The sequence below is a fragment of the Bombus terrestris genome, chromosome 10 (assembly GCF_910591885.1).
Source record: "Bombus terrestris chromosome 10, iyBomTerr1.2, whole genome shotgun sequence".
NCBI classification, from domain to species: domain Eukaryota; kingdom Metazoa; phylum Arthropoda; class Insecta; order Hymenoptera; family Apidae; genus Bombus; species Bombus terrestris.
In genome coordinates, this window is record NC_063278.1 from 2,968,397 (window position 1) to 2,995,632 (window position 27,236).

The following is a 27,236-nucleotide window of genomic DNA, read 5'->3' on the forward strand; positions in this document are numbered from 1 at the left end:
ACTGACTTTTTATTAAAACGGTCGGAATTTACAAAACAGTTCAACGTTTAAACAGCTTGCATATCGGCGATTTCAATTTCCAGTATGAGCCTGAAAATCAATAGAGTTTTTCTGAATTAACAGCGCGATTTGCCAAGTAACGAAACGATGCCCTGTTTGAAAAATATGTCGATGAAAATACAACGAAAATACGTGGAAGAAAACGCCGATATCGCGATCTTCTTCGAGTACGTATCTGCAAGCGCACTTGCGTACCAGAAGCAGATTAAACGTTATCATCCGCTTAGCGATACGGACTATGGATGACATCGAAACGACGTTAACGTCGCAGTATTATATGTAGTTTAAATATAAATGAGTCGACTTATCCGTGGCAGCAGAGAATCCACGCTGTTCCGAAGCGTCTCGATAAAATCGGCGTGGGCAGCTCGTCCGGCGACAACCGTGTGCTTACTCTCGTAGCTTTTACTAGTAACGTGTCTCGCAATTTTTCACGCGACGATCGACGAAGACTCGAAGTTGTAATTTGTTCAACAACGATGGAATTTCGCACGAAGATCGCATAAGGAAAGCGCGATAAACGGCATTTCTCAATTTTCGTTCTTCGCGCCTCTGTTTCTTACGGCAGGCGATGTTTAAATTTAGAATTGCGCCAGCCGGTGCAAAATACGAAGATTAGCCGTACGAATCTTTTTATTCGCCATTTATTCTCTTGCATTCTTGTCAAGGTAAAAAAGGAAGCTAACCGAATACGAAATACGATGTTGCAACAATTACCAAAGACTCTTGTTGTATCGGTGTGACGTTATCAAAATAAGAAGCTTATTATTATATGGACATTTTGTAGGAGAAGAGGTCTGTTGGACCGTTCGTGGAGAGACGCGATCGCGAGGAAGCGCGCCAACGGGAGTCGCAAATTACGATTACATAATCGATGCCACGAAATGATCGGTCCCTTATTTTGTTTAGGATAATAGAGGTGATTGAACCGATTATAACACTGGAGCAACAGATCACGATATACATCTTATTCTAACAACTTTGTAAACATAGATAGTTACACTCGGTAGGTGTAGATACAAGTTAAATAGATGTCTGATCTAAGGCTGACAAAGCAATCAAGATATTGACTGGCCAACGTATGGAAAACTAGTCAAAGGATGTTGACTGATCTAAAGATGACGAATCAGTGAAGTTCGGTGACAATGCTATCGCAGAGGAAAATTACTGCCGGGTGTTGGTCGCTCTACCACTGGTCGCTTACGTATGGAAATGACCGTTGAATATGGAAAAATCCTACCTTCCCAGTTTTTATTTGATGGAGCAATGATCGTAAGGAACGTGCCGATCGAGGGATGGATTTTAGTTTACGTGAGGAGTCACCGGGCGTAACAAGGTCCGAGCGTTGAAAACGAAGGGAAACCGAGTGTTTACGAGCACAGGAAAAGGCGATAGCGTGCTGGAACACGATAGATTACACATCGGGAGGCAAGAGACGTCGTGTGTCGACCCCTTGAGCCACCGAGATCGAGCTACTCGCTTTCTTTCGTTTGTCAGTTTACCAGCCAAGCTAAATCCAATCGCCGGTGGGACCATCAGCCGTGCTTTCGTCGATCTGCAACGAGATACACAACCGTGAAGAGGAGATGAACTTACGGAAGCCGAGGAGAGACTCGGACATTCTTCTGTCCAATATCGCCCACAAAGAGCTGCTCTTCAAGTTCCTCGTAATCGGTGACTATGGTGTCGGTGCGTCCAGGACGTTTTAAAATTCCTTTTTGAAAAATCCGCCATCGTTTTCCATCCGTTAGTATCGTCGTAGTTTTAGTCCAACTTATCGCGATAATACATGCAATTTGACAGAGACGGTCGACCCTCTGTTTCGTAGGTTCTCGCGTCGTGGAAATTTGGTTATTCGATGGTCGTGGTACGTAATGATGATGCTCGCTTTGCAACTGACACAGTTTTGTATGTAAATTCGAACGATCCACTATCCCATGACATCCGGTGTTCGAGCTCATCGTAACTCGCATAATCTGATTAATGAGAAAAGCGCGTGGATAATAGCGAAAGTAAGTTAAAAATTATCAATGAGAATTACTTCTCGCGTGCTTTGTTCTTCCTCCTTGTCGAGAGAGCCGAAAGTATTTCTGGAATAAAGTTGCTATCTGTTACGCCAGATTTGCAATTCCGACCTACGATTTATTGTTTATGCGAGTAACAATAGCGAGTATATGCAGCAGTAATGGATGTGTATCGTTCTCGATCGGCAGACACTTTGACTAGAACGTTGTTCAAAGCGAGCGAAACGCGTCAACGAAAAGTACTTCGCGCCGGTCACGTAAAAACACGTCTCCTCCGCATTTCTATTTTCCGCTTAACGGCGGATTTTCTTATTTTTGTATAAAATTCTCACACGTGTATTGCGACACATATAATTTGAAAATGCTTTATACGATCTGGAAAAGTGCGCGGAAGAAATGTTCGATATTAATTAAAAAAAAAAAGAGAAAAGAGATACTTTTATGCGATCAGTACGAAATGTATCAAAGTATTTTAATACGTTTAATGTTAAACGGCAATGTTTCGTAGATGTTGCAAGCTATTTCTTCGGGTCTGTCAAAAGTGCGATGTCTACGAAACGTCGATGCAAAATGCAACGTACACGATCGCTCCTGAGAAAACAGTAACATGACATTTTATGGTGGAAGTTTGAAATTAAAAATGTTAGGAAACGTTGGAATTTTATATCGCTGTTGTTTCTCTTCATGGGAAACCTGTACTCTTGTAATCTCTCTAGATTAGAATTAAAAGCAAAGGGAAACTTAATATAAACCTCAAGTTGAATACGACTTGAATTCAACTTGAACTCAACTTGAACTTTAGGTATAAATACGCATGATAAATTTATCTGAGACCTACTTTTTCTCACACATAATACACAACCTGCAAGAATATTCTAATTTTATAAAAATTCTAAAATCGTAATTTTCGTGGAATTTACTTTTGTTCCTTCGGTGATCCTTATTTTTTACTTAAAAATTTATTATTGTTTTCCAGGAAAGACGGCATTGGTTAGAAGATACACAGAAGGTAATATAAATATTAGTACATACATTATTGCGTAAAGTCTGATTACAGAGAAATTTGTGTACGACTTGCAATTTTCTCTTTTTTTTCTCTCTTCTCAAATTAAAGGAAACTCTCTTTAAGAACGAGTGAAATGCACACTGTGGGTTTAAGGAGTTCGCTAGATTTCGATTTAAAGAAACTACAAATTTGTTTGAAACTATAAACGTCTGAAAATGAAATCGTAGGATAGCGGTAATTAAGAGACTGACTAAAATTGCAGGAGGTTCTGATAAATCATTTTAAATATGTAAAAACGATGTTTGTATATTCGGATGTTGTATACATTTATTGTAGAATTATACAAGTCAAAATCTAATTATCAAAGTCTATGAATATTGAAGTCATTTTCCGTGCTCTTAATCCGCGCTAGTTAAGCTTCGACATTCTGCGGCTCTTCTTCTCATGCTTCTTTGATTTTTCATCGAATTAATTGCAAGAGAAATATGAAAGAACAATGGGATATGCTTCGTAACGTGTGAAGGTTAACGATGATGTTAGTTATCTTCTCATTATTCTTTCGTATCTCTGTAAATAAGCGTAAATAACGTTCTCATTGAAGTATTCGTTATTTTTAACAAGAAAGAAACGTGTTCCTCCTTAACCGATAATATTGTGAATTGTGTATAAGCTTCGTTATAAGTAATTAGTTGGTTATTAACGATCGAGAATAACGTTGCTCGTTATTATGAAATATCTTCGATTTCTTCTGCTTTGCCTTAATACGTAGATTTGTACGTCAGTATTCTTCAATGATTGATCGATGTTTCTCTTTTTTCAGGAAGGTTTACGTCCAATTATAAGATTACCATAGGCGCCGATTTCGCAATAAAGGCAGTCGACTGGGACCGGTTTACTAAAATTAACTTACAATTATGGTATTGCTTTATCAGTTTGTTTTCCTGCTGGTTATTTCGCGTGTTAATTCGGTAGAATCATCGACACCGTGTAGCATGAAGATACACGAGAAACATATATTGGACGTTTCGTTTATCGAAGTTAAATCATTGTGTATCAGAATTAGTCCTTTTACGATTCAATTTCTTCCTCGTCCGAGAAAGAAAATTAGTTTTCTGTTAATTATTATTAACATAATTTGCTATACATTTTTCAATAATTTTATAAAGATGTTAATTCGGTAGAATCATCGAATTCGTATAGCATGAAACACGCGAGAAACATATATTCGTTGATCGAAGTTAAATCATCGTGTACCAGAATTAGTCCTTTTACGATTCAATTTCTTCCTCGTCCGTTTTCTGTTAATTATTACTAACATAAATTGCTATATATTTTTTAATAATTTTGTAAAAATGTTAATTCGGTAGAATCATCGAAATCGTGTAGTATAAAACACACGAGAAACATATATTGGATTTCGTTGATCGAAGTTAAATCATCGTGTATCAGAATTAGTCCTTTCACGATTCAATTTCTTCCTCGTCCGAGAAAGAAAATTAGTTTTCTGTTAATTATTATTAACATAATTTGCTATATATTTTTCAATAATTTTGTAAAGATGTTAATTCGGTAGAATCATCGAAATCGTATAGCATGAAACACACGAGAAACATATATTCGTTGATCGAAGTTAAATCATCGTGTACCAGAATTATTCCTTTTACGATTCAATTTCTTCCTCGTTCGTTTTTTGTTAATTACCACTAACATAAATTGCTATATATTTTTCAATAATTTTGTAAAGATGTTAATTTGGTAGAATCACCGAAATCGTATAGAATAAAACACACGAGAAACATATATTGGACGTTTCGTTGATCGAAGTTAAATCGTCGTGTACCAGAATTAGTCCTTTTACGATTCAATTTCTTCCTCGTCCGAGAAAGAAAATTAATTTTCTGTTAATTATTATTAACATGTATTGCTATATATCTTTTAATAATTTTGTAAAGAAGATACGTTGTATAATATTACAAGTCGAGACCAATTTTACGTATATCTATCGTTAATTAGTAACTTGTAAAAATACAACGACGTGATATAATACTTTTACGATAGTTTTGTGATTGTTTATTAATCGAGAAGAAAATCGAGAGAAAGAAATACGACGAATTTCGAAAGATCGGTATTTTAAAACGAAGTTTCTGACCGAGTAATCGAGAGAGATCTATTCTACAAATTCTACAGATAGATATAATTACTATCTCGATACAGAAAACACATTGTTATCACCGTTGATTTCTATTTTTAGGGATGTCGCTGGCCACGAAAGGTTCGGATACATGACCAGAGTTTATTACAAATATGCGTAAGTAGTTACTGTAATTATTGGAAATTACAAGATACGTGTAATTCGCTAAGAAAATTATTCATCGCGAGTGCAACAATAATTTCTTTTCTTATTTCCTTTATAGCTATATATCCATACGATAAAGTCACACGGATAAAATCACTTAAAAAAGACTATAAACCACAACAACGTCTAGCTCTATCTTAATCAAGGGTTAATTAAATGTTGTCGCAGCATTTGAAGATTTATTTTTAAACGTTAATCCGATTAGGCTATACGGGCTATTTTTAGGCCGATAAAATCATACGATAATATCGCGATAATTTTGCGTTTAATTTTCAGAGTAGCTGCGGCCTTGGTGTTCGATATTTCGCGGATAGCCACGTTTCAGTCGATCAAAAAATGGTTGAGCGACCTACGGGAAAAAGTCACGTTCCCAGATGGTTCGGAGATACCGGTCGTCCTCTTGGCGAACAAATGTGATATTCCTTGCCCGGTGGTACCCAGCGAACAAATTGCCAAGTTCTGCAAAGAGAACAACATCGGTGCCTGGTATGTAACGTCTGCCAAAGAAAATACGAATATCGGTAAGTATGCGACAAATTCTGCATTTCCATTTATTCCTGAGAAATTTCAAAGTGCAAGATCTCGCGAGTCCTTTAAAGATACCCGAAGCATCTCCTCATACACGAAGTTAATTGCTCGTTAATTGATAGACAAGAATGAACCTCTGTTTCGTTCCATAGACTCGGTCAATTCCATTTCCACTTACTTTGTCTCATTTTGTATTTTACGAAAATGGGAAACCGCACGAACAACCGCGGTTTCATAATTAAACGGAGATTTTATTAAATAAACCGATTATTAGATAAACCGGCAATTGCTGGTTGCTTCGTTGCTGTACGATTGCGGCAATTAGAAAGGTGGATCGATATGGCAGAGACAGGGACCGAGGAAGGAAAAGGAAATCCTGGCTGAGGAAATTGGAAAAGATGGGAAGGGAAAGGGAGGGAGGAATCTAGACGAGTAGATAAATTAGACGTTTACCTTTTTAGCTAAAGATCGATGATTCGTAAGATTGATCATCGTGAAGATGCAACAGACGATGGACGCGTGTAATAGTCGAGAGTCGGATGGTAGACGGTAGATACGTGGTAGTAAAATAATGGTAAAATTAGGCGATGCGAGCGAGTGGATGGGTGCGCGTGGGTGTTCGTGGGATGTTTAAGCGAGAGTGGCGAGGCGATAGGGAGAATAATTGTAAACGGAATTCCTGTCGTGGCAAGTAGGCTAAAAATAAATCGTACTGCTGAACAATTACTATTTAACAATTGCCATGTTGCTTGTCGTAATATAAATCGCCAGAGCATAGGTAGAGGAAATTTAGCAAGAGGAATTTCTCGTTTGATAATGATACTAATATTTTACTAGCCTAATTTCGTATCTGTGTTTCAGACGTGGCGATGCGTTATCTCGTGGAGAACGTGCTGAAGACCAAAATCGACGTTGATATTCGTGATTCCGTACGATTGCGAGATAATTCTAAGATTCGAAAAAGGAGCGAATGTTGCAAATTATAATCGAGCAATTATAAATAGTTTGCGCGTTGATCGCACCACGATGATGCACGTTCGAGAGACTCGACTTTTCTGTACGATTTTAATTTATCAGCCATGCGTATACTTTAATACGTTTATAACGATTAATCGTAATCCGTAGGTGCATGTCAGTGGACGTTGACATGTTACGGATACTCGTAATAATCTGAAAGTATCAAAATGCTGCAACGAAATTAAACATATTTGTTTGAAAATACACGTACGATGAATTTCTAGGGCGACGGAGTTTTTATCTCGGCTAATAATTAACAAGTAAAGATAATCCCGAAGAGATTACCAATTTTTTACACGTCGGATAATAGTCTTATTTGCATTCTTTATATGTCGGATAATAGTCTTATTTGCATTTGTTACATGCCGAATAATAGTCTTATGCACAACGATGTGAACGTTCGCAGACATGTATCGCGGAGAGAAATTACGAATATTTATTTTAGAATGCAGAATAGATTTTTAAGGCAGTAGGATCTTTGTTTCCTTTAACGTAACTATCGAGCGGATAATTCTATGCAGCTCAGCTTTTTATATTTCTTCGTATTTAACGTTACATCTATCGTTATAAGATAATAATTGCGTATTTTATCCAAATTTAAAACAAACAGTTTTATTTAAGCGTTTCTATGTACGAGATCAAGGAGTAAAAACAACGAGGAATCGTTTAAATCGATAGATTTATTTAATTTGTACTTTGATAACTCTTTAACATTATTTGCGTTCGTAAATCAATCAGGAGAAATATTATAAATAAATATGAAGCGAACTCGTAACATCGCGAATTACGAATGTCTTTAAAATTCGCTATTACATTCTCATTGTATTTTTACATCGTGGTAACAAGAATTAACACGTAACATCTATGTACAAACGTATTCACGTGTTACCTTTGGTAAATATTCGACACTCGTTCCAGTGTGCTACAAAATTAAATATACTTGGTATTCGTTGCCAAGTTTTACAATATGCAATTTGTCGGTCGACAAATAACGTATCATTTATTATACGATATCGGCCACGTTTTGCTTTAAACTAATCTAAATAAATCTAACAACAGCACTGCTGTGTGTCTTTAGTTTTCCTCTATTCTCTTAAACCTCTAAATAATTATGTATACCGTTCGCAGATCCCTATTTACATTCTCTCCTCTCTCAACGACCATTTTCTTTCTTTTCTCTTCCTCTACAGTTTACTTATACGCTTAATCGTAGTAAATACAAGTTTTATCATAGCATTTCAGACGCGAAATTCATTTTAGTCATGGACAAAGATTGCAATTACGATATCGTACAAACGTGTACGCTGTTCGACTTTGCTTTCGACTTGTAGCTTTGTTCTTCGATAAAAACGAGCAACCCTTCGATCGTTCGACTAGCCTGTATAAGATCTGCACGAAATATTTATCTTTGTTTTTTAAATTCAGACTTATCTTACGCACTGAGTATAGCTTCTCGCTGTTTTTGATCAGCAAGTTAATCGAGTTCCTACTGTGTGCGTTTCCATGGATCTTCTCGATCTCTCATCGAAATGGATAATACAAATTCCCGTTACGAAACACTCTGAATACTGACATTTTGTCCTCATGGGTCGATTAATATTCTTCGTACGTTTCGCCTTCTCTGGCCAGTTCAATCGCAGAATCAAGCTTACTCCTCGAAACGCGAGTTCCTCACTGGATTCATAGCAATGGAGACTGTCGACACCATCGTCTTACTGAAGTCCTTCGAATAATCTGAAAAAAGAAACATGGTGCGAATGCGAATCAATTCGTAATGCCGGTTCTCTTTCGAACGCGTGCTTCGACAAACGATGTGTGTCGTCTAGCAGCAAGCGGAAAGCCGTTAACGGAGATAGGAGGGAAAATGAATCGCGAGTATCGTTAGTCCGCTGTAGTTTCTACTCTGCTGTGATTCAAAGAGTTTAGGCTTAGGATAGAAACGTTAACAGGCCACTGAGACGTTTGCTAAATCTACGGAATTAATTGGCGAGAAAACGAACGAGACAGCTGTTGATCTTTCACGTTTCCATGCTTTGCTTCGTCTAGCGATTACTATGAAATTATATCGTAGTTTTATATACGTTATGACCTACCAAGTCTACTTATACAAGCTGTTAGTTGATATTTTCCAGAATAACAAGTTACCACAGATATAAAGATGATATTAGGATTTGTAGCGGCGCAGGAGTCAAAGGACGACGCGAATCGAGAGTGACTCATGTTGTTGTTTTGCCTCGGAGTATTGACACAGCCTTGACGCATAGAACGTAATGACAAACGAACTCCGGGCAAAACAATGTCGCTCGCGAGCAGAACGGTATCTAATAGTATCTATCAGTCAGCAGCCAATCATCGATTAGTTATCCCTTAGAGTGCTATGGGCGCATATACGCGTCTGGCGAAAGCTATCGGTGTGGTCTAAGGACGCATGTATGCGTTTGTCAATTTTTCCGAACACCTACGCAGAAGTAATACTATTACGTTTGTGTGAGATAAATATAAACGCATTCCTTGGTAACGGCAGTAAACAAATGCCAATAATGGCTCGTTATAACAGTCGTCTACCGTTTCGCGGACAGTCGCATCTAATTATCAAGAAGAGAATGTGTTGTTTGTGTGAAAAGTAAGAGAATGCGGAAAATGCGATGTCGGATTATGTATCGATAATCGTTTTGAAATTTTGCGCACGCAACTGAATTATTAACTTGTGTTATATTTACTAAATTTAATTTTCTAGTTTATTACCCAAATTCTAGTTAATTGTAAATTTCAATGTTTATAATAAATAATTAATACCAAAAAATAACGCTCTTGAATCATTTAATCTCGTGCAGAAGAATTACTATAACTTATTACGATTTGCGCTTTGAATAGTCAATCGACAGAGTTCAGTCTAACGAAAAAGTATTCCTTCCACAGCGATCGTCAGCGCTAGCCGTCCGTACATGTACATATTTGTATTTTCCATAATAAACGGTGAATTCTGGTTGTGGGGTGGTTCAGGCAAAAGTACCGATACGCGACTGTACGACATAGCAATATTATATTTTCTTTTAATAAGTGTTGAAAATAACAACGTGAGTTCTCGTTCGCCATCTATATGCTGACGGCTAGTTACAAAAGGAGTAACTAGAAGTTATTACTAGACACGGTCGATAGACCTGATCGATAGTTTTAAGGCTTCTCTTGTTTTTCTTTCATTCGTTCGTGTTCCTTCCAAGTGTGTGCAATAAAGGTTTTTCTGCTCCGAGAAGTGTGGATTTATTATCCAGATAATATAATAATAACTAACGCGATCCTACCTCTAAAATATAAAATAACAAGAATAAAATTACATTTGTAACTTAAATTTAAGCCGATGTAGAGTGGTGCTTATGTATGATATTGTTTTTTTTTTCCTTTTCTGTTCTGAAAACCTGGTCCAAAAATAGGACAGGGTAATAGGCCGCGAGTATTCAGCACTCTAAGGGTTATCAGTTCTAACAGTATAACAGTATCTAACAGTATTTAACAGTATCTTCGAATATCTACCGAGTTACGCGACGAGCATTAAAGAGTATTTATTCGCGATTTTATTTTGCGATTTATACTTTGTATTAACGACCCACGTATACAGGCTGTACAGTAATTTATTATTTTAAATATATTCGACGGTTTCAAGAACGAGCAATCTCATACTTTAAATCTCACGTACCAACCATCCTCTACGCATAAACCTCGACAGATTCTTTTAACGTGTGCAAAGAGAATTCAAAGTTGAATAGAATTCTATTATACAGAGAGCTTTTGTAATCGTTTGGAAGAGATCGGTTGGCTTTAGAAATTCTAGCAATTTTAAATCGCTCGATTAGAATTTCCGAAGCAATCTTTTTACAGAAGTGGAATCGATATTAAAGCGTAATTGTTAGCGGCTGAAACTTAATTGTCAGGATATAAAGCGTAATAAAATGTAATTATTTCGTTAATATTTAGCGGCCATACGAGACGAAGATGAGGTGACAAAGATGACAAAATACGAGATGAAAAATGAAAGACGTGTGCATGCACGCGTGACCAATTGCGATCTTAGAAAGCAGCGAATTGTGCCCTTGACTTACGAAGTGAGCGAAGTGTGGTCGCTTAGCTCGCGTTCGGTCAGAGCTTGGTGAGCGTTACCACGCGACGGTGCTCGAAGTTACCTTGGCCGTAGTCCTGCTGTTGATGATGACCAGGCGCGCTGCTCCCATAGGGTGACAGACTCGCCCTTATCCGTGAACATCCTATTACGCCAGCGTACGCTTGTCTGTATTGCTTGTTCATGATCACGTAAATGATCGGGTTCACGCAGGAGGCAAAGTAGAGGAGCAGGTAGCCCAAAACGTGAAATTCTATGACAAGAAACAGGACGTAACATACAATGGTTTACGGACGATCGCGCTTTGTTGCCAGGTGAAAAAACAAATTGGAAATCGTTGTAATTAAATCGTCTTGTAATAAGCTCGAAACAATCCAATCAATTGTCTGAACTGCGGACAGTCTGTACGACGGATAGAGCTTATCTCTCAGACTAATCCCAAAATATCGTGTTTGGTTGTCCCAGAGGTGTCTTTCTCTTACGAACGTGTCTTTTGCAACAATTTTGCATCTTTGTACAAACATGAAACTTAATTTGCCGTCAAATGTTGTGCTCTTTATCTTAGTAAGACAAAATGGATCATGTATAATTCAATAAAATAATATAAATGAAATATAATATCGGTCGTAATATCAGAGTTTGTTTTGATTTTGAAACAATTGTTTTCAAGCTGAGAAACGTTGCCAGAAGTATCTTTAAATAGGCTCGTTGACTTTTAATAAAATATTCAAATATTAGTTGAAACCATACAGAATGAGAAATTCCTTGCGTCGTAGCAGGTAATCGAAGAACAAGTCTGCTTGATCCGAGTGCTTATTCGCAGTATTATACATTCTAGCAACTATATCAGTGTGACGTGATAAAGGCACGTGTTCGATAGAGCGGGAGGACACCATAGAGTTGACCAAGTTTAAGGAACGATGGCTATTGATTTTATTATTTTTTATATCGCAAAGGTAGGACAATTTTACTAATGGCTCTACGCTGTTCTAAAGGTTTTATATTAATACACAGTCGTTGGTACGTTAATGTATTGATGGTAAATAGGTAGATTCATGAGATATATTACCTGGATATCTAACTTCGGCGTCGAAGACTTTAACGATGGTAATTGGAAGGTAACAGGCGACGAAACTGAGGAAAATGGCTAGTACCATTTTCGTGATTCGCCATTCGCTACGTCTCTGTTTGATCTCTCTGGTATCCCTGCCGGGTGTATGCGGCGATTTTATCGTCGGAGACGCGTGCTTTCGCATTCTTGTCTCGGATCTACGAACCAGGAGAGACATTTCAACGTACGTCTGTATATATTTCGTGAAATATATTTCGAGCATTTGCGATACGAATCGAGTCATCGAGAACGTATGAGATATTTTTGAAAATACTTTCTTAATTTATAAATACAGAAGCAAATAAGTCGTTTACCTGTGTACGACCCAAAATATCTTAGTGTAACATCCAACGATTATTACGCAGGGTATCACGAAACCCACCACGAAAAGAAAGGTTTTCGATGAGTAGCCTTTGCTGTCCTTTACGATGGAGCAAGTTTCTAAATTCGGATCGTAGTCGATCCTACCTGAAACGTAAAAGACCAAATAACAGAAAATAAAACACTGCTGCTCCTCGAGTTGGCGCGAACCGTGATGCATTTTATGTCTTACCCCAAATTCCTAAGAGGGTGGGAACCTGCATCCCATAGGAGAACAACCAACAGAATACGATCATAAAAGCGATCCAATATTTCTTGTAAACTTTGCTGTACAATCCATGGTGGGCTATCATGATGTATCTAAAATTACCGTAATATCGTAATTGATCTTGTGAGATAAATTTTTTCACGAAGTGGTTTTCCGTTATAAATTCTTTCCCCAGTGAAAATAAAGCCGGAGATTCACCGGAAAATCAGGCTGCAAGTTTAGCCATGTTATACTAGATCACGCTATGTTGTACTATGCCGTAGAATTTATACGATATTTTCTATCCGTACAGTCACTGTGTAAAAATGTCTGACTAGATCATTTTTTCGTTGTATATTCGATGGCCAAAGAAATTTTAAACGCGAGTGAGACACGTAAAAGAAGATTGTACGATACGGTGGAATCGTGACACCCGTGTCTCCTTGTTGTGCTAATGAAATTTTTATTTCAGGTTGCTTTGTATAGTACGCGCAGTATGGCTACTAATAAAAATGTTCTATACGGTAAGCGTACGAATACTTCCGTATGTATCGCAGCAAATATTTGTAAGCTTAGCGCAACGTAGCGTAGCTTGGCTTATCTTTCAGCTGAACCATCGGCTAAAGTACATAATACATACCTGTTGATAGTAATGGCTGCAACGGAGAGGAGACTCACGCCAACGTTTCCATACCTCAAGAAAGGCACGAGAACGCAGAGAAACCGTATATTTACCCAACTTGCATCGATGAATCTGATGGAATCGAACGGAAGTACAAGAAGGCAGAATACGAAGTCTGCCACGCAGAGGCTAGAAGAATCAATGAAATTCGAATTTATTGCGACGCGTTGATTTTATAGCAGAAAAAAACAACGAGTCTTTCGATCAGACACCTCCTTTTCGAATCTTGATTTTGTTCGTAAATAGCGAAATGATATTTGTATCTTAATCACGATCTAATTACGATTTAATTACGACTTTCAAAATGTAATTCTCTATGTTTGTATACCTTATAATGAAGGCTGCAGCTACGTTGCGAACTTTGGGATACTTGCACAGAGCAATGATCGTCAATAAATTTCCAGCGAGTCCAGTTATCATAATCAGTATCGCGACCACAGCTGCGAACGTCTGCAGCGGTTTAGGGAATCTGTACGTAAAACGATATAATTTGAAAATTCCCTAGTTTCAAATAGAGCGTTCTTCTTGATTAAGATCCTTTTATCGATCAATTTTTCGTATGTTCAAGAAATGTTGATTTCTACTTTTACGAGTATCGATAACATTCGCAATTACCTCGATACTTCGCCGTCAATTATCGCACTTTCCGTGTTATTCTCGGAAGCGCGTAATAACCATGTGGCCAAGTTATCCATTTTGAAAGGAATTTCGTCTGGTTTCCTGCGGTTCACTCGATTCTAAGCACCTTCGAGGCCTGAAAGGAACAGCGGTAAATAAAATAACGCTTAAGTCTTCTAATTAATAATAAGTCTTCTAATTTTAAATAATTCCACGTAGATATAATATTCTGTGATAAACGATAGTAAAGACTAATATCGTTATATTAGTCAGTTAGCTGTTGCGATCTCTTTGAAAAGCGAGTACCTAAAACGCGTGGCGAAAAATAGGCAAGGACGAGTATACTCGTCAAGCACGGAGTATGCGTGGTTGCTGGAACAAGGAATTGAGTTGTAAACGAGATGACTGTTTTATCTTGTAATTTTATTACCGACAGGGTACGTCGTGACATAAAATATTCGCATTTCTTCGTGACGAGTATACTCGTCGGAAACAGCTAACTGTTTGATAAGAGAAGATCAACAAAGCGAAACGAATACTCCTCTGTGTTTAATATCGCTGCTTGTAACAGGTATCGAGGTAACAATATTATTAGAACGATTCAGCAACATTTAATATCAGATCGTCGCGAGTAATAAATGTTGACATGCGACAAGGTCTTGCTTCGGTCATTTTTCAGTTATATAACATTCCAGATATATTTCGTTTGATCAATTATTTCTTTCGTTAGTTTGCCAACGTTCTACTGACTTTTAACGCAATTACGTTCGACCTGTCTCTCGCGCGTAACGCGTATGCATAGATTTTTCTTAAAAACGAAGAACGATTCCGAAATGGCAAAAACGCTGTACTCTTACTCTAATAATTTAAATCGTATTTTTAAACTAAATTTGAAACCAAATTTAAAAGACTAAAATCCGAGACAAGGAACTCGTAAGACTATAAACAGATACACGTAGAGTAAGTGTGAACAATATTCATAGAGTAACCAAAAAAATTGTGTACATCTTCTCAGAGATGTCCAGAATTTCATAAATCAGAAAAATGATTTTTCGATGTTAAAATGAAACGTTTGAACTATTGATCGGAACGTTCATTGATTCCGCTGATTCGCGATCTCGACGAGTCTAATTATAAATGATTTACGGTTAGCCCTAGTCTATGTGTAATTAGTTGATACATTCGTAAATAATTCTATCGTGAATTATAAATATTCGAGACTGTGTTTCCTCTCGCACAATCGTATCTCAGAAAAATCGTAAAGTTAGTCAATGGAACTCGGAAGTTGTGTCACGAAACGTATCGAGAATAATAACAATAGTGAAAAGATAAAAGACATTTGTAAGGGAATACATTTGTTCATTGAATTTTACAGGCCTGTGAATTTACGCGTTATAAACACAGGGCGACGTGAATTCCCACGAAGAGGAAACCGCGACCTAAACTTGCAAAGTGATACATTATGCGTGACGTAAAGAGGAAGTTGGGTCGTTGCTTTGAAACAATCTAAACCGAATCGAAACACATTCAATAAAACAGTCTGATTCGATCTGGAATTACTTACGCAACTGTAGCGTTGGAAATTGTTCGATCGATCAATAATTTTAGGCGTCGTAAAAGTTCCGAATAAATCTGTCGTCGTGATTTGCACGCCATCGATCGTCTAAACGCTGCAAGTCTTGTAGAGAACAAAAAAAAAAAAAAAAAAAGAAAAACTCGTAAGAACAACAAGATTTTGCTACGAAAAATATTTATCTCGCGCGTAGTTTAATCTTTCACGAAAGTTCGAAATATACGCTACATGACGAATATAGATAATAGAATAATAATTATATCAAATAAAGAAATATACATATTTACACTTCGTTAAACAATAAATTTGAAATCTGAAAGTTACAGTGGAACGACGAATATCAACGCGATCAAGCTGAATCGCAAACGAATACTGATTAGGCCAAGAGATACGAAATTTACGTGTATGTAAATGTTGATATTTCTTATCGGTGGATGATGTTACGATGATGTAATATAATACGATACAGAGTATTATTCTGAATTTAGTATGGCTTCTACTCATCCGCTAATTACGTACTCTTAAGCTAACTGGGTAAACACTAGTCGATTCATCGTCTGGATGATAATTCCTCTATTTTAGTCTTCGTTCTGTCAAAAATAAATCGTATTGTTCTCATATTCGCGACCATTAAATATCCAACTGAAATCGATTCGTCTTTGACTAGCAATTCTTCATTTTATTTAATTGCTGGCCAAATCAATTTCATTTTAATTCTTCGATGTTTCCTGATTTAAGAAACGACTCGATCAACAAGCTAACCTCGCTGCGCTCTTTCGATAATTATCGACCCGATCGTATTTTTTTCGTATCGAACGGCATCTCGCGTTTGAATGGAATACGAAAGAATACTATTACCGGCACATGTGTACTTTTCATTCCTATTTTACTATGAAACATTTTCTCCGAAACATCAGAAGCGTAGAAAATCAACGACAATAGCACGATCAAGGTAAAGATAAACGTTTCTCCCTTTTGTTTCCAACGATGGCAAATTATCTTTCAACGATCGTCAGGATAAAGGAACTCTGGTGTTTCTAGAACTAATCGTTACGGATAATCTACGATCGTTTAGGTAGCTGTATGATACAAATGGAAGGAACGTCGATGATAAAACGTGACCGAACTAGTGTGTTATTATTTATGGGCAGACTGGAAGATTGTCTTTATCCGACGGAAGTAGGTCATCTGGAGGATTTACGAAGGACGATATAAGGCGATTGCGAACAGCGTCATCCTAATTAATTCTTCCCTCTGCGAGATATTATTAACGTTAAAGGAGAAACGCTATATCCAAATTGCATCGAAATTATGAATTATTCATATTGGCAAGGAATTTCTACAATACGATATCTATCTTTAACACATCGTCAGTGGCGTATGAAAGGTTCGTATCTCACCGCAATACACGTTTTCCTGGTATATCTTTTTTCTTATCTATTTATCCTCGTTTGTCATTTGCGGTCTGTAATTCGACTTATAATAATTTATATTCACTGTAAGGTCGTTTTTATCGCATCCTGTTATGTTTGACGTGCTGCGTGGCGTTTCACTGTAAAGATTCGTTCTATGATTTAACTCGAACTGGATGAGTGTTCCACCAATCGTCCAATATATTTGCAATTTATTTTTTTCGACGATGAACGCTCCATTAAAAAAGGAAAAGACATTTTTCGGAAGAAAAATATCGTCGACGATGATCCACAATTTTTGTAAAAGACGAGTGATTTACTTGCTGGAATTCATCGTTGCAAGAATACGATGTGAAGGATTAGAATTGGAATTTAGAATTAGAATTAGAATTGCGATTAGAATCAGAATTACAATAGTTTCGAAGGAAACGACAGAGATATCGATAAATAAGCTATACGATGTGTTCAAGCTACGTTGGATTTAGTAAACTAGGGTCAAGCTGCGGTGCATTAACCTCGATTGAGATTAATTAAGGGAAATTAACGGACACCCGGTACTAGGCGTCCCCCGTAACAAAAAACTCGTCAAAACTGATGGCAGACATGGGAACCGACGGGTGATGTCGTTGTCTCGTTGTCCTATCTCCTCTCTCCACACCGAACCTTTTGTTATCTCTTTGTGCTGGTTACGTTCAACTAAATACATCGATTTCGACCCACAGTCTACTGCAACATTTTTTATTCGAACGTGTCTTTTCGAGTGGTGTGACAGATTGCCGAAGCTCGGGAAATGAGGGTATTTTTTCGCGGAAGCGAACGCTCTTCAAAGTTCGTTTTTACGAACATTTGACCGACGATGGTGGGAAATGTAGAAATCTGCGTAAAATCGCGATCGTACGGAGCGATAAGCAAACGGTAAACCACAAATGCCAATTTTTCCGCTCGTCGCTTTCTGTAGGACGATATAGAAAAATAAAAAATTATCCAAACTCGTGTCAATATTCACACTCGCCACTCAAAGTAGCTTGAGAGTATGAAATTTGATAAAAGATATATTCGGTCAACGAGTAGACCGAAATTTTACTTTTTAAAAAAGTTATTTGACAAAAGTCTTACGACAACTTTCATTTGCAACGTTTCAAGATGTTGTTGTATGAATTTCATCGTTGAATTTTATTCTTCGCAAGACTGTACGATCTAGGGGTTGATCTTTCGAAAAAATTTGTCTCGCTTCTCGAATACTTTCGTAGTTACAAGCGAGCGCGTAAAGTTGACTGACGCGTTGTTGCGTCACGTCGAAAGGGGAAATCGCCTCTTCTTCTCAGTCTCATCTGCTAGATATTCCGCGCGTAGAGAAACTTGGCGTTGTCGTCGCGTTCCCAGGCTACCGGACGGTCGATGGTATTTCTCGCGTTTCAGCGTGGTACACCTTGACGCGTGACAAAACCGCGTAGAAGACGACACGTCCCTCGTCTTCCATAGAATCCGACTGGCGATCGACTGACGTCACCGAATGATTTCCGAGTTAATCACGCGGCGAATGGCAATGAATGAGTCAAGTTGAGTCACGGTGAAAGTATCTAGAGGTGTCAAGAGGCCGACGAGTCGCGGACCATCGGCACGCATACTGCGCTCATGCAAATCGACTGATTATCTTGTTTATCGACAATGTACTTTTACCTAGGACGATGACTGCCTCCATTCATGGGCAAGAACGACCGTCACATTGGATTTGCAATGACTAAAGTGTAGGTGTGAATAAGATACCACTTATCGTTAGATATACACAGGCTGGCGAGTAAGTTATTTGAAGTGAACTCGTAGACACCTTGCGCGAACTTTGTATCTATATTATTCGTGAAATTCATGAAATTCATTTTTCAGGATATACAGGGCGCGGTTGAACAACACGTTCTATTGGGTTGGCAACTAAGTGAGTGACATTAGATGGTAATGACAAAATCTGCAATCGCTTACTTGCCAACGCAATATAAACCATGTCGCGGTAAAATCGTGCAACTGCGATTAACAGGCCCTTTGGCCGCGTAGAGGCGAGCGTCGCTCCTTTGATTCCATCAGGCCCCTTTCTGTGACGACCGTCACCTCCGCGTACAGTAGCTCCAGAAAGTTTTCCAACGCTTTTCCAACCACACCACGGGACATTATTTCTATTCTTTTTCACTTTTTATTTTTAATTTGTGCTTTGCAATTGACGTTTGGTAAATTTGTCTAACTTTATTACTAAATAATTATTAAATGGCACGTGGATGGCTACGCTCAGCGGCAAAGCATCTTCCAGTTTGTCCATTTTATTTGCTTAGCGAGGTCGATGGGTTGTTTTCTCTTTAGTATTTTTCTTATGTGGGTTTTATGGAAAATTACGTTACATTTCATTAAAATTACATTACATTTCGTCAACGTTGTCGTAACGAGACTGTCGCAGTAAAGTTTGCGATCGATTCAAAGAAGTTGCAAGAGTATTTTCGCAGCGATTTTAACGTACAATTATCGTTTTGACGATGGTCTCGCTAAGAAGAAGACAAAACTATTGAAACGATCACTTTTCTGACCCAAAATTTCAATTTATTCGAGCACACGTTAACAACAATTGACAGATTCCTCGAACATCTATGGGTCCCGTACCATAGTCTTTGGTAATTCGTATAGTTTGTTCGACAGAGACTGCACAGAATTACGTTCCTTTTTGGGACCGTTTTTCGAATGCCACCAATGCTTCGACACATCTCACCATTGCCACTTTCGTTTGCCGCTTCCATTTGTATAAAACAGCGCTTATTATCGTCTTTAATTATCATCTTCAATTTTGTCAAATCATTTCACAACGTCGGTGTATTTAAGATCCTTCTATCGTTGCCAGCATCCGCAGGAATCTACGCGCTTAAACAATTTTCGATATCGTGTGTTTGCCTCTTAATATCTTCGCCACTGTGGCTTCTCCAACGTCGCGTACCTTTGCGAATAAAGTGATCTCACCACTTGCGATAGTTAGAACGCTATTAATTTTGAACTAGGCTGCTCTTATTACAATGAGAATTGGGTGGATCGAATAAAGCGAAGAATACAGAGGAACATGGCGAACAATCGACTGTACGCACATACTTTGACGTTCGCGATGCGTAACATCATCGACAAATATTTTCCAATTTCTATATATCATTTTTAGCTTCGTTTCAAATTTTAAGTTGAATTTTAAAGTTGTGATAACTTGGCTCGTGCGAGTTCTGAACGAGATGTCTGTAATTTAATGGAAAAACGAGAATCTAATGGCCAGTTTTGGGATTAAGAAACAGGTATCGAACCATAGCAACGTCCAATGAACTATAGCGATGACGATAAACCGTACGAAGACTACGGACGGATATAAATAATTTAATTTCGACTTACTGTTTTAGGAACAATGTTTACCCGGTTTTATTCGCGTGGGTGAGCTTTCCCTGAACTCGAGTGCACGTGTGCACAGCGTTCACATGTTGCTGTGGAAATACGAGCGACTGTAAATTTCAATCTTCATACTGTACTAGTGCTTTAACAGCATTAACGCTAAGAATACGATCAGTGTCACAATAACGCGCAGCCATTGTTTCGTTCTCTGGTTTCCTTCGCCACGATCGCGTTTACCGTTCCTTGACTTTGAACCTCTGTCTCTTGGAACACATTTTTTTAAATCATTCCTCTGCTTCTTAAAAGCTTTTTAAAAATTTCTAACATTCTTTCTTTCGACATTCTCTTCGATAGTCCCGTTTTCTATATTTTCTTCCAAATTCACCAAGATAGTCGCGCATACCGTGTAAAGAAGCTATCTTCGTAGAAAGAAGCGAGAGGAAAGCTTGGAAAATATCGTGAGACGACGAGAAGACCGTGGATTTTTAGACGTTTTTAGGAAATTTCAAAATTGCATCGAGTGCACGTACGAAGAGACATAGAAAATACTCGAAATGTACGTTCCGTCTTCTACGATTCTGCAGTTGCTAGGTATCGTGTTAGCAACTAAATGATCGCGGATTTTGTCATTAGGTGGTAACTTGGTTGCCAATCCAATACAATAGACAACCTGGAAGATGCTTTGCCGCTGAGCGTAGCCATCCACGTGCCATTTAATAATTATTTAATAATAAAGTTAGACAAATTTACCAAACGTCCAGCTGGACAAATTGCAAAGCACAAATTAAAAATAAAAAATGAAAAAGAATAGAAATAATGTCCCGTGGTGTGGTTGGAAAAGCGTCGGGAAACTTCCTGGAGCCACTGTACACGGAGGCGACGGTCGTCGCAGAAAGGGGCCTGAAGGAGTCAAAGGAGCGACGCTCGCCTCTACGCGGCCAAAGGGCCTGTTAATCGTCGTTGCACGATTTTACCGCCACACGGTTTATATTGTGTTGGCAACTAAGTGACTGCGGGTTTCGTCATTACCACCGAATGACAAAATCCGCAATCGCTTAGTTGCCAACCCAATACTTCGTGACACGTCGATAGTGGCAAGAGGAGGTAAAGCGTTGGCCGTTGTCCAGAACGCAGCAGTCCATCACTTCCATTCACATTACGCAGGTAAACGCGCCTCGTCCATCCACGATATGTACAATTTGAACGATCGTGTATTTCACTTGCCTCTGTTACAAACGTGAGACGTTTCGACGAACAATTTGCAAGGTTTCGCCGTGGCTCGTTTTTCTTCTTACGGTAAAATTTCGTTGGCGCGATACGAAGCAGCCAAAGCCCGATGACGATGACGCACAAGAGCAAAGGGTTAATGTATCGAGATCGGGGGAACAAGGCGCGGGTTGGAAAATGGGACAGACGGACTGCCGCAATTGAGGATTCACGTTAGTTTCCGAGAATTCTAGATTGCCTTTAATTAATCGCTATCGCGTTCTTAAACGGACTACGAGTTTTCGCATCCACGTCGATAATTACGGCCAATGCTTTCTAAACGAACGATGCAAATGCGTTCTCCCTGGCTCGATACGTCTTCGCGCCGCTATAAATATTTAATGGATTTAAAAGAGCAAAACAGACTTATGCAAATGGATGGATGTGGAAGAAACTCGAAAAAGTCCGGGGATATGTCGAGGATGTCGTTGCGTTTTATTAAACGACGGCTACGTACAGCGAGATGAATCATACGATTCGTTAATGAAACGGGAAAGCGAAGAATAATGTAACGATGGTGGCTAAACTATTTTTACGAGGTCATACTCGATCGGAGGATGTTTCGATTTTGGGAAAAATCTGTCTTTGCCGTTTTGCTCGTTTATTCTTATATTCTTTACTTATTGTATTAGGTTGTTCTTAAAGTTGCTTTCGTTTTATAAGGAAATAATAGACGCGCGATGTTTTTTGTTTTATATTAGTTTATCGATTGATTTGTTGAATCATCGAACGTAATAATAGAAATAGAACGAAATGGATCGTAGTTAATTCGATGAAATAATCTAAAACAGAAATTGTTGTTCATCTATTATCACCTTATGAAACGAAAGATACTTTTCGGACAATCTAATATATTCTTCGCGCTCGTATCGCTTCTGATATCTTCTATTCGTTTTGCTAATTAATTCGCCCGTGGAAAGGGCGGATTACGAGAATACGGAATAGAAACCGAGAGATCGAACGATGAAAGCAAATATTTCAAATTTACAAACTGCGTGTATTTTGATAACGTCTATGAAAATATAACATCCATTTCGGATCGTACAGAAACATAGAGAACAGCAGGGTTGATCTTGCATATTTTTCATTCGGATAATGTCAACTAATATATCGTATCTCGGAAGTAACGTTAAACTTGTGTCAACGTTACGCGCTATAATTTTTCTAACGTTCCAAGATCCATTTTTAAATTGTTGAAAAATACGATCGGGCTTCCTCAAATCTTATCTACGAAACAAGACATCTTGACGTGGATTTACCAAAACTAACGTACAAAATTATCAAAGAGGTTCTCCAAAGGTAAGCAGAAAATTCGTAGAGCGAAACATTTCTTATCTGCAACTATGTTCCACGTGCAAGTCCTGTACCGTAGACTTTGCGACTGACTATACTTTGCTACAATTTTTCTAACCTTCCAAGATCTATTTTTAAATTGTTAAAAAATATGGTCGGGCTTCTTGAAATCTTATCTACGAAACAAAGCAACTTGACGTAGATTTACTAAAAATTAACGTACAAAATTATCAAAGAGAGATCAAATGTCAATCACTTCTTATTTGCAACTATGTTCCACGTGCAAGGCCTGTACCGTAGACTTTTGCGACTGTCTCTACTTTGCTACAATTTTTCTAACCTTCCAAGATCTATTTTTAAATTGTTGAAAAATACGATCGGGCTTCTTGAAATCTTATCTATGAAACAAGACATCTTGACGTGGATTTACCAAAACTAACGTACAAAATTATCAAAGAGATTCTCCAAAGCTAAGCAGAAAATTCGTAGAGCGAAACATTTCTTATCTGCAACTATGTTACACGTGCAAGTCCTGTACCGTAGACTTTGCGACTGACTATACTTTGCTACAATTTTTCTAACCTTCCAAGATCTATTTTTAAATTGTTGAAAAATATGATCGGGCTTCTTCAAATCTTATCTACGAAACAAAGCAACTTGACGTAGATTTACTAAAAATTAACGTACAAAATTATCAAAGAGAGATCAAATGTCAATCACTTCTTATTTGCAACTATGTTCCACGTGCAAGGCCTGTACCGTAGACTTTTGCGACTGTCTCTACTTTGCTACAATTTTTCTAACCTTCCAAGATCTATTTTTAAATTGTTGAAAAATACGATCGGGCTTCTTCAAATCTTATCTACGAAACAAGACATCTTGACGTGAATTTACCAAAAACTAACGTACAAAATTATCAAAGAGGTTCTCTAAAAGTAAGCAGAAAATTCGTAGAGCGAAACATTTCTTATCTGCAACTATGTTCCACGTGCAAGTCCTGTACCGTAGACTTTGCGACTGACTATACTTTGCTACAATTTTTCTAACCTTCCAAGATCTATTTTTAAATTGTTAAAAAAAATGGTCGGGCTTCTTGAAATCTTATCTACGAAACAAAGCAACTTGACGTAGATTTACTAAAAATTAACGTACAAAATTATCAAAGAGAGATCAAATGTCAATCACTTCTTATTTTCAACTATGTTCCACGTGCAGATCCTGTACCGTAGACTTTTGCGACTGTCTCTACTTTGCTACAATTTTTCTAACCTTCCAAGATCTATTTTTAAATTGTTGAAAAATACGATCGGGCTTCTTGAAATCTTATCTATGAAACAAGACATCTTGACGTGGATTTACCAAAACTAACGTACAAAATTATCAAAGAGATTCTCCAAAGGTAAGCAGAAAATTCGTAGAGCGAAACATTTCTTATCTGCAACTATGTTACACGTGCAAGTCCTGTACCATAGACTTTTGCGACTGTCTCTACTTTGCTACAATTTTTCTAACCTTCCAAGATCTATTTTTAAATTGTTAAAAAATATGGTCGGGCTTCTTGAAATCTTATCTACGAAACAAAGCAACTTGACGTAGATTTACTAAAAATTAACGTACAAAATTATCAAAGAGAGATCAAATGTCAATCACTTCTTATTTTCAACTATGTTCCACGTGCAGATCCTGTACCGTAGACTTTTGCGACTGTCTCTACTTTGCTACAATTTTTCTAACCTTCCAAGATCTATTTTTAAATTGTTGAAAAATACGATCGGGCTTCTTGAAATCTTATCTATGAAACAAGACATCTTGACGTGGATTTACCAAAACTAACGTACAAAATTATCAAAGAGGTTTTCCAAAGGTAAGCAGAAAATTCGTAGAGCGAAACATTTCTTATCTGCAACTATGTTACACGTGCAAGTCCTGTAGACTTTGCGACTGACTATACTTTGCTACAATTTTTCTAACGTTCCAAGATCTATTTTTAAATTGTTGAAGAATATGATCGGGTTTCTTGAAATCTTATCTACGAAACAAAGCAACTTGACGTGGATTTACCAAAAACTAACGTACAAAATTATCAAAGAGATTCTCCAAAGGTAAGAAGAAAATTCGTAGTCAACCACTTATCTGCAACGATGTTCCACGTGCAAGGCCTGTACCGTAGACTTTTGCGACTGACTATACTTTACTACGCGCGTTTATGAACGGAGTTGAAAACCGATCGGAGCCGTGACACATTCGGAACCCGCCCACAGCGCACCACGTGCTCCGCACGTCTGCAGCCGAGGTCTCGCTAGGGAGACAGTGACAAAGAAGACGCAACAGGAAAAAGAGAAAAGGAAAAACGAAAGAAAGAAAGAAATACACGAACGTCGTGCGTGTCGCGCATTGTATCGTCCTTTTTTCGTTTCAAAACCATTCGTCGTCTTACGAGGTCCATAGGCACGTTTTTTGCCTCGATCTTGGCATTGGTCCTCGAAATGACGCACATGTCGTCTCCGGGACCAATTGCCATTCCGTATCGGCAAGAACATCGTTAACTATCGTCTTCTCGCGTCCACTCGACGCGCTTAAACGTCACTTGAAAATTCCACTCGACTTTCGTACTTTCGCATTTTTCTTAACAGCAATACACGACGATGAGATAAAGTTCGTGGGAACCGCGTACGAATTCCGTCTCTGACTCACCGCATTAGTTCCTTTCACGAGTCATTCGTCATGGCAACCGACAGGACATCCGTAGAACGAGGAAAACCTTCGATTGTCCTCGACAGATTAGCAAATTGTCAGTCCACGTAATGCGAAGCAAAGTCTATGAAACGGAACGTAAAATTCACCAAATCGACGATACCGTGCGTTTGATAAAATACGATATTTTCGACTGTATGCGACGTTTAATGTCGTGGTATTTTTGACAAGCAAGTTTGCTTCTTACTAAATAGCTCGAGACAGTTCGAGATCGAACACACTGCTTCTTCTTCGTTTTCCTATACGTTTTTTCAATTTTTCCACGATCGACTGGTCGACGATGTATGGAATTAATTAGCGAGAAATTAATAAAAATTCGCGACTTTCAACAACGTACGACACTGTCTGTATGGATTGCGATGCGCGAACGGAAACCGACCGTCACGACGGAAGAAAGACGGCGGCGTGGAGCGACGTGCGATCGGCCTGTTCGTCACCGTCACCGCGGATGGACTGCTTACCGCGCTAGATACGGGCCCAAAGCAAGTCAACAGAGGGGGAACGGACTTAGGCGACTCGAACGACGACGAGTGTAAATGCAAGCTGCTTGTTGACATGTATACGACCACGAGCGAACCAGCGAAGCTCGAAGATGCTTTTAGGAAACGTTTATCACGCGTTTTGTCGTAATTGTCCAACGACAATTTCGCTTCTCGTTCGAACAAGTACGCACGGTGGCTGGCGAAAGTATATATATATATATATATTATTCTTTTTATTTAATTTCAGCTGCACAGCTCACAGGAAATGGACATTGGTTTTACGATATTTTCTCAAACTGACGCGCGGTCGTATCTTTCTTACATTTGGCTTCGTAAACGCAAAGTTCGTAAAACCGAAGCCTGTTCTTGGCTCGTGAAAGTATTCCAACGTTTGTAGCAAAATTTTATAAACTTCAACGGGCTAATTCATCGCGCTAATTCAAAATATTTGCTCGCGTCGACTATCAAAATTGTACGTACACACGCGCAACTACTACTACTATACTATTCACATAGAATCACATTGCCAGATCGCCAGAGGAATGACAAAGTTGCTTAAAACCAGCGCCTATTCCTCAGTCGCGGAAGTATCCGCGCACAACGTTTTGCAAACCCAAGGTGCCCGTTAACAGGTACGCGATTACGGTGACTCGTCGAGGCGCGTCAACCATCGAAACCGTGGTCGTTTAGGGACGACTATCGCTTATACGATGCTGGTTTTCTCGCCGCGGCAATGACTCACGTTTTGAGGATCAGCGATATTCTTTACGGTGGCTGACGATCAACGTGGACGACGAGTTTCCATGAAACCCGCATCCGGGTACCAGGAACCAACGAGATTACGTTAATTTGCGAGCGTAAGATAAATCGCATGTACGAACGTCTATTGGCGTTGATTAAGATTTTCGCGTGCTCGTCTCTACGTATCGATTCTTCGAATTTGTTAGAGTTTAGCGCGTATGCGCGATAT

At 38.4% G+C, this 27,236-nt stretch overlaps 3 protein-coding genes and 1 long non-coding RNA gene across 6 annotated transcripts in view; 2 read left to right on the forward strand and 2 right to left on the reverse strand.

Annotated features, from left to right (window-relative positions):
* Nucleotides 1–94: 94 nt before the first annotated feature.
* On the forward strand, nucleotides 95–8,052 carry LOC100649740 (ras-related protein Rab-38). The gene is made up of 6 exons (XM_003398420.4): nucleotides 95–1,749; nucleotides 3,061–3,093; nucleotides 3,911–4,007; nucleotides 5,342–5,398; nucleotides 5,723–5,967; nucleotides 6,836–8,052. The coding sequence occupies exons 1-6, from the start codon at nucleotides 1,647–1,649 to the stop codon at nucleotides 6,958–6,960; spliced, it is 660 nt and encodes a 219-aa protein (XP_003398468.1). The 5' UTR covers nucleotides 95–1,646; the 3' UTR covers nucleotides 6,961–8,052.
* On the reverse strand, nucleotides 3,400–6,934 carry LOC125385805. The gene is made up of 2 exons (XR_007225460.1): nucleotides 6,428–6,934; nucleotides 3,400–5,905 (listed from the first exon to the last, which is right to left on the reverse strand). It is a non-coding gene; the product is annotated as an uncharacterized LOC125385805 (long non-coding RNA).
* On the reverse strand, nucleotides 7,654–14,220 carry LOC100649542 (G-protein coupled receptor moody). Of its 2 annotated transcripts, none has more exons than XM_003398418.4 (8): nucleotides 14,082–14,220; nucleotides 13,795–13,935; nucleotides 13,425–13,595; nucleotides 12,770–12,897; nucleotides 12,531–12,684; nucleotides 12,175–12,374; nucleotides 11,170–11,358; nucleotides 7,654–8,725 (listed from the first exon to the last, which is right to left on the reverse strand). In XM_003398418.4, the coding sequence occupies exons 1-8, from the start codon at nucleotides 14,159–14,161 to the stop codon at nucleotides 8,640–8,642; spliced, it is 1,149 nt and encodes a 382-aa protein (XP_003398466.1). In that variant the 5' UTR covers nucleotides 14,162–14,220; the 3' UTR covers nucleotides 7,654–8,639. The 2 variants fall into 2 exon arrangements, with proteins under 2 accessions (XP_003398466.1, XP_012168197.1); XM_012312807.3 differs by having other exon boundaries at nucleotides 11,089–11,358.
* The window catches only part of LOC100648479 (G-protein coupled receptor moody), a 30,564-nt gene continuing 17,463 nt past the window's right edge, over nucleotides 14,136–27,236 (forward strand). The window contains exon 1 of one of the 2 annotated variants that reach the window (XM_048409394.1): nucleotides 14,136–14,235. The gene's annotated coding sequence lies outside the window, so the exon portion shown is untranslated. Of the gene's footprint in view, nucleotides 14,236–21,476; nucleotides 21,636–27,236 lie in introns of those variants that run through there. The other variant, XM_048409395.1, reaches the window with a different exon arrangement.

Bases quoted from the DNA above. Each gene is read 5' to 3' on its own strand.
- LOC100649740 (XM_003398420.4), top strand. From the start codon at position 1,647: ATGAACTTACGGAAGCCGAGGAGAGACTCGGACATTCTTCTGTCCAAT. The intron at 1,750-3,060 runs GTGCGTCCAGGA...ATTGTTTTCCAG, and splicing joins AATCGGTGACTATGGTGTCG to GAAAGACGGCATTGGTTAGA. The intron at 3,094-3,910 runs GTAATATAAATA...CTCTTTTTTCAG, and splicing joins GGTTAGAAGATACACAGAAG to GAAGGTTTACGTCCAATTAT.
- LOC100649542 (XM_003398418.4), bottom strand. From the start codon at position 14,161: ATGGATAACTTGGCCACATGGTTATTACGCGCTTCCGAGAATAACACG. The intron at 12,685-12,769 runs GTAAGACATAAA...TTTACGTTTCAG, and splicing joins CACCCTCTTAGGAATTTGGG to GTAGGATCGACTACGATCCG. The intron at 11,359-12,174 runs GTAATATATCTC...TTCTTGTCATAG, and splicing joins CGCCGAAGTTAGATATCCAG to AATTTCACGTTTTGGGCTAC.